Source organism: Nomascus leucogenys, chromosome X (genome assembly GCF_006542625.1).
Source record: "Nomascus leucogenys isolate Asia chromosome X, Asia_NLE_v1, whole genome shotgun sequence".
Classification (NCBI taxonomy): Eukaryota; Metazoa; Chordata; class Mammalia; order Primates; family Hylobatidae; genus Nomascus; species Nomascus leucogenys.
In genome coordinates this window covers 88,614,508-88,622,355 of record NC_044406.1, presented here as the reverse complement: position 1 = coordinate 88,622,355, position 7,848 = coordinate 88,614,508, and the positions used below count along the sequence as shown (strand labels likewise).

The 7,848-nt window shown below is 44.8% G+C and overlaps 1 protein-coding gene across 1 annotated transcript in view; it reads right to left on the bottom strand.

Moving 5' to 3' along the window:
- Positions 1 to 3,540: 3,540 nt before the first annotated feature.
- DRP2 (dystrophin related protein 2) overlaps positions 3,541 to 7,848 on the bottom strand; it is a 46,064-nt gene continuing 41,756 nt past the window's right edge. Inside the window, exon 23 of the mRNA XM_012498760.2 lies at positions 3,541 to 7,548. Within this exon, the coding sequence (XP_012354214.2) occupies positions 7,424 to 7,548 (125 nt within the window). The 3' untranslated portion in view covers positions 3,541 to 7,423. The remainder of the gene's footprint in view (positions 7,549 to 7,848) is intronic.

The window sequence follows — 7,848 nt, the reverse complement described above, 5'->3', positions numbered from 1 at the left end:
TAGGGTAACTCCTAATGAACCAAGCAAATCAAATCCCAATGCTATATTGTTAAGGTGAGAAGATTTGCTCCAAATCCCAATGCTATATGGTTAATATGAGATGGAGCGGGTGGGGGTGGGGGGTGGTTAAAGAAGTGATACAAATGGCAGCTCCAATATTTGGGTTGAATTACCATGCTGTAGTGGAACTCACACAAGGATGGAACTTGCCTTGGGCAAGCCCCTATGGTTCTTTTTTTTTTTTTTTTTTTTGAGATGCAGTCTCGCTCTGTCGCCCAGGCTGGAGTGCAGTGGTGCGATTTTGGCTCACTGCAACCTCTGCCTCCCGAGTTCAAGAGATTTTCCTGCCTCAGCCTCCTGAGTAGCAAGGATTACAGGCACCTGCCACCATGCCTGGCTAATTTTTGTATTTTTAGTAGAGACGGGGTTTCACTATGTGGGCCAGTCTGGTCTCGAACTCCTGACCTCAGGTGATCCACCTGCCTTGGCCTCCCAAAGTGCTGGGATTACAGGCATGAGCCATCATGCCTGCCTGCCCCTACGCTTATTCGAGCCTCTATTTTCTCATTGTAAATCATGGGTGATAATGCTTACCCCCAAGAGGCATCTGGGGGTTTTCTGGAAGTAGCCCAGCTAGCCCCAGGTCTGATCCCAATTGACAAAGTCAGTGCTGCTTTAGCTAAGTTCTCCGTGCCACTTTTAGTGCTCCTACTCCAAGTCAAAGTTAAGCCATGGGCAAAGGAGAGGTCATGTATGAGCAGGGCCTGTGAAGTTGGGATGGAGACAGCAGGAATGCTGGGGGAAATGCAAGGGAAAACGTAGGACTAAGGGAGATAGGCATGTTAAAGGCAAACAAAATGGAGCCCAGATTAGGACAGAAGTTCGAGGATTGCTTGAAAACCAAGAAGATATTTTAAAAAGATTGTTTTTTTCAGAAACTCGTAACTTAAAAGATGAGAATAAGGAGAAAGAATGAGGGAAAGAAGTTGAATGTCAGAGGCAGAAGGTGGGGGAAGAAGCAGAGTTTGAAAAGAAGATAGGCCTTTCCAGATAAAGGCAGGCAGGGGACTGATAGAAAGTACCCTGGGGTCATGCTGGAGAGACAGGCCAGTGAGTGTGGCACATGTGCCGCAGCGGGCATCCAGGAGTGGAAGAGGTAGAAGAGCCCTCATACAGCCTCTGTCTGATACTGCAGCCTGAGAACAGTCAGAGCTCTGCTGAGAGGCGGGGTGGTAGGGAAGACAACACAACAAGAAGGGGCAAGGGCAAGCTAGTTGTTTGCAATGCCCCTCCATCTCCTCTGCTACCACTTCTCAATGTAACCCAGGGGGGCTGCTCCACCACTGTCCTCCAGTCACCCAAGGCTATTGCCATTCTGACTTTCCACCCCACCCTAACATACGCATGCACACATTCACTCTGACACCTCAGAAAGTTTTCCTTTGCTATAGCTCAGTGATTTTGACTTCTGTATGCTACAGACTTGTGCTGTCCAGTATGGTATACACTAGGCACATATGGTTTTTGAGCATCACATGACTAGCCTGAGTGGAGATGCGCAGTAAGTGTAAAATAAACACTGGATTTCTATAAAGGAACTGCTCTGTGCCTGCATCCTGATGACCTTACACTATCCACGTAGGCCGCGCAGGCCAGGCTCAACTGCAGGTTGACTCAGGTCCTGGCATAACACCCTGTGATCCTCCCGGAACACGGGAAGACAGGCAGTCTGGTGAGAATTTGCTACAAGAGTGTTTCTCAGTCATCTCCTTATCTTGAGGGAGGTTGCCATGAGGCAGCTTGTCACCTACCTCCCTCACTCCAGTTAAGTATAGGGCTTTCTGCCTGCTTCCCACTCCAGAGGGTACAGTTGCAGGCCATAAAACTGCTTAGCTGCAGTGTGGCATTGGCTACACAGTACCAGGGGGTCCTACCATTCATGTTGCCTGTCATCTAGCCCCTTTTGTTGTCCTGTTATATTGTTCTGTGGGACGAGGGATGCAGGGAGCTGATACCATTGCTGATCTTGCTTTTCTGTCTCTATAAGGAATAAACTGTCTGGATCTATCTGGATCTCGTGTGTGTGTGTGTGTGTGTGTGTGTGTGTGTGTGTGTGTTTCCCCCAGCTGAATGTGTCATCTTACTTGACATTTCCAAAGACTTAGTTAAAAATATATTTTAAAATCTCATTAATAATTGTTTTATACTATTACATGTTGAAAGGGTAATATTGTGGATATATTAGGTTAATTATTAAAATTAATTCCATCTATTTTTATTTTGGTAATATGGCTGCTATAAAATTTTAAATTACATATGTGGCTTGCATTATTTTATACTGGACAGTGGTGCTATAGTTTGGTGAGAGGCTGAGGCAGGAGAATCGCTTGAATCCAGGAGGCAGAGGTTGCAGTGAGCTGAGATTGCACAACTGCACTCTAGCCTGGGTGACAGAGTGAGACTCTGTCTCAAAAAAAACAAAAAGAAAAAGAAAAGAAAAGAAAAGAGGGACTGACAGGGTTTTATTTATTGACAGGATATATATATACACACAGGATATATATATATATAAATACATGGATATATATATACACATACACATACTATATATATTACGTATATATATATACATATTATATGTCCGTAACATATTACGGATATATATATATATCCATAATAGAAAAAGATATATATATATATATTACGGATATATACATATATTACAGATATATATATATAACAGATACATATATATTACAGATATATATATATAAAACGGATATATATTACAGATATATATATATAACGGATATATATATATTACAGATATATATATAACGGATATATATATATTACAGATATATATATATAACGGATATATATATATATATATCCGTAATGTAAAAAGGAAAGAAAAGAAAAAGAAAAAAGAAAAGAAAAGAGGGACTGACAGGGTTTTACTTATTGACAGGATATATATATATATATATATATACACACAGGATATATATATATATATAGATGGATATATATACAGATACACATACTATATACATATTACAGATATATATATATACACACATACTATATATACGTATATACATGTATATACGTATATATAGTATGTGTGTGTGTGTATATCCGTAATCTCAGAATAAAAGGTAGACCTTTAAACTGAATAAATATAATTTTATGAAAACTCAATGCATTGTCCTGACTTTTCTTACAATGCTTCAGGCTGGTGAAAAACCCTCAGATTGAGGAGGATGAAATTTAGAAACCATTGCTACACACAGCTCATCTCATAAGGCGCTAACTAGCTAATTTGGGGAGGGTTGGGAGAAGGTCGAGAGGTGATTAATCTGGGTAACGGTGGCAGATGAGCTCAATGGGGAGGTCTTTTTGTGTCCCACAGGTGTTGGACTCATCTGGTGGCCTTATGTTTTACAGTACTTCTGTGTCTTCTTGGTCTACCCTCTCTTCCCACCCCCAAATAAGGCAAAGATATGAAATATCAGACTCAGAGAGTATAACCAGAGGAACCAAAGTAAACAAGTACAAATTTATTCTTTTCAAAGCAGAATTCAAGGGAAAGGGGGAAAGCACCACAGTGAGTGGCAATCAAAGTTAACCAATTTGTTCCCAACCCTGTCCCTTTGTCCCCTAGACTTCCATGCCACCCTTGTCACCTCCCCCAAATCCTTTCCCCAATTTTCATCCTGTGACCAGTTCTTCCAGCCAGCAATCAGCATACCAGACTTCGGTCAGGCCTCAATACTGCCATAGGGGACAGCAAGGGCATTCAGCAGGCCCCCTCTCAAATGTGGCAGCCATGGGAGAAGATGGACTCTGCGAGCTGAACCCTGGCCTTGAGCCTTTCCTTCTCCCACAGCCATTGGTGTTAAAAGAGTAAGAAGTAGCTAAAGTGTTCCTTGTTCCTATGGGAGCCACCCAGCTGAAGAATTAAGTCTCCACAGCCCCAGGACAAGGCCCCCAGTTTTTTTCCCAGAACTGTTCGAGTTAAGGCAGCTACTTTCTTGCTTATCTGTCATCTATGTGAAGGGAAATTGGATGGGATTTTTGGCCTTGAAATGGTGCCACAGGCCATGACTCTGCCATTGAGAATGTGAGTTCAAATGCTGGATATGGAGCCCAAATCTCAAGCACACACATCAGGAAGCACAGATATTCCTTAAAATGAATCTGGAGGGAAAACATCTCCTAGGATTGGCCTCTTCCTGGCCTCAGGGTTTCTCATTTCTGTGTCCTGCCAACCCATTTCCTGGAGCACCAGAAACTCAAACAGATTTCTCTGTAGGGAAATATTTCCCAACCTTAGACCTTGAAGAAAATGGGCACTTGAGAGTCTTGATTCTAGCCTTTCTAATCTGGAGGGAAGGGTACATGTCCTCCCTAGGGAAGCATAGCACAGCCTGATGTCCTCCAGCTAGTTAGCCTTCCATGACAATGCCCAATCAATGTGAATTCACTCTGCTGTCACTGGAAGCAGAGGTATCCTCGTAATGGCTTTTTGGCCTCTATCAAATTCTGTCAAGAAGAAATCACCTCTTAGTCCTAACTGTTCTCTGATACTATTTGGCAACAACACCAGCAAATGCTCACATTCCTTATCATTGATGCTAATCCCACAGTCAGAAGGTTTTCTTTAGGCTATCAACCTAGCAACTCCCTTCACCATCCTTCCAGTGTAGGGCTATAAACTACACAGTGCCATGCACAATACCCTTAGGAGACTAATACTCAACAAGATGTCTAACAACATACAACACATTTTGGTAAATCCAACCCCAAGTTGGATTCATAGTACCCAAGGATCCATTTACCTTACTGTGGGAAAATTCCCCACACATACTGCAGTGACTGTCCCTGGACCCTTGAACAATATACTCACCTTAGGCATTAAGGTAAACACAGGACCACAAAGTGTCAGTGACCCCTTAGTGAGAATTCAACTCTTGACCTGCTGCTTCAGTCCACCTACAACGCAAATCCTACATAACAAGATCTACATCTTTTCTACCATGCCTGGCCCACTGCAGTTGCCACAGGCCCTCAGCAGCCCAAGAGCTCTCAGGTGGGGTGGGGATAACAGAAAAGATTTTCCAGGACTTTCCTGGTAAAAAATTGCTCCATAACATGTACCCGCCTAAGGCTTAGGCAGGCATATACCTCCAAGTCCTTGAGCCCTCCGTCCCACATTCCTGCCCACAATCTAGGTTCCTACAGATATGCTCCCACTCTGACTGATGCCCAGGTTCTATGATTGATGCCTGCCTACCACCTGCTCACCATCTATCCAGATACCCAGTTCTCCTGCCCAGAGACCTCATGAACACTAAGGCAGATGTTATGCTGTGAAGTCTGACACCCTGGACCTGTGGCTTAGTGGTGGAGGAGGCAACCCTAAGCTTCTGGACCCAAGCCGCTGCCCAGCCTCCCCTGCGGCAGATCAAACTAGGTTCCCAGCAGTTCTACCCACTGGCCCACTGCTGGATTATAATACAACACCCCAACCGTCACTCCCTCCTGATTGTGGTGGCAACTGTTGCTTTCTTTAGCCCTGAGTGAGACCATAAGAGCTGGAAGGGGCCAGAGAATGTTCTCTGCGTCTTAGCTGGCAAAGGCTAATAAAGGCCTGTTTGTCCTTTTCTGCATGGGGTGGGCAGAGCTTGGATTTGCTCTATTTTGGCACCTAAACCACTTAGGGGAGCCCAGGAAAATTCACCCAAGGCCCAGGTCTCAAGCGAACAAGATTTGGAATAAGTGAAGAGAACAGTGACTCTTCCTGTTAGATTCTCTGTGACCACGGGTTTCTGTTGCTTTGGTCTTGAGGACAGCCCACCCCAAACATCAATGGAGAGAGATATCCTAGGGGAGCAGCCAGGATACATTTATCTTTCCAACCAGAGGCTGGGGCTAACAAAGAGCAAGGCAGAACATTAATACTTCAAGAGGTATTAGAATTTAATGTGTGAGTGAGGCCAGGAGAGCACTGATGTACAGTAGATATGTAGAATAGATATGTATGTATATAAATTTAGGCAAATGAAGTCAACTACAGGGCTCTAGGTTATAAAGCTCCTCTTGGTAGAAAGCTGCCTAAGTGGGTTCTGAATCTATTCAACATTCCCAAGCCCACTCCCCCACTCCTACTATCTATTCTGAACAGTTTCTGGATAAAGAGATCATGGTATATGTTGCCTAGGAAGAGCTAGTTCAGTCTGAGGATTGGATTCACCTTCCAGAGTTAGAAAGAACAATTTTAGGCACAGGAAGGCCTTGTTGTTGTCTGGGTGGAAAGTGGCCAGCTTCCTGATTTGTGGCCTGTGGCTCCTATGGAGGGGCCACTACACACGGTGGCCAGTTGCAAATGCCTGATGATTAGCTGGGGACAATCAGCCACCTCACCTGATTCAGCCTGAGGGCTAGAAGGGTCACAGCCTGGAAGGGCGTTGGATGGCAGTCATACCACTCCAGACTTGAGGTGAGCTTCCTCTTCCTCACCCAAAGAAAGCAACACTCCCTTGCTCAGCAAGCTGCCACTGTGTCCTCAGGTCTGTGAGGACAGACTCAGAGGAGCAAAGGGTGGCTTCAGCCAGGTTTCCAGAGCAACTCGCAACTCAGTGGGTCTCTCAAAATGCTGAGGCCTTTAAGAAATAGGAAGATGTGGGGCAAAAAAAAAAAAAAAAAATCTAAACCCGTAAGTATAGATTTAATGCTTCCAAATATAACGTAGAAGAACCAGAATGAACTGTTCTTCCCTTAAGGAAGGTCTGTCAGGGACTGAGGCTAAAGAAAATGAAGATATTTGAGGAGAAACCAATACCTAGGTAGCATTAGGATGGCTAGAGATCTGTCCTGGAGCTGAAGTAATAGAACACACACTGCCCAGACTTTTTCAGGGGCACTTGGGGTGGGGAAGGTGTCTCGGGGATACCCTTTTGCCTCCCTGAGTTGTGCCAGAGAGTAGGGGTAAACCCTGTGGATTCATAATGCTGGAACCTTGGGGTAATTAGGCTTCTCTCTCTCCGTAATTCTACAGAGAAGGAAGAGGGGCCAACAGGTACTGCTTAGCTCTGCAAGGCAGCTTCTCTGCTCCCCATCTGAATGGTCAAGTGATATTTGCCTGGGCTGCAACAGAAAGGTACTTAAAGGGCTGACCTCGAACTTGAAGATTAAAGGGAACATTTCTAGAGTCAGAGGAATCATGCCTCCCCTTCCCCCATCACTGCCCGCACCCACCTCACATACCACCAGATCCCTGCTGCTGCCCAGAGCCCAAATAATACTAGTTGAGGAATGTGGGGCCAGTGGAAACTGGAAAGGTTGGGTGAAGGCTGAGGAAAGGCTTTGACCGGAACCAGGAGAGGACTATGAACTATAGGATGGGGATCTGGCTCCATCAAGAGGCCAGCAGGGTGTTGGCAGTCACATCAGAACTTCGCACACTAGGGAAGGCATGACGGAGTTTCTCCATGATGTCCTCCAAGCACAGGCTGACATCCTGGCTCTTTGACCCCACATCATCTGGGTTAAAAAACAGACATTTGAGAAGAGAACTAGAGACTCCTTTATGAGGCCAAGGGACCAGATAGAATTCTGCCAGCTGAAGGGCAGACCTGCCCGCAGCATTTGCATCTTCCCAGCACAATGCTTAATACATAGGTTGTGCTCAATGTACATTTATTTGTAGAATAAGCATATGAATTAATCAATCAGTAAACCAATCATCCCTGACCCTAAGCACAAACGAAGAGGAGAAACCAGTCCCAGCCCCGCAAAGCCTTGGGCAGGAAATCGAGGGCAGGACAAAGCCATGGAGAAAGG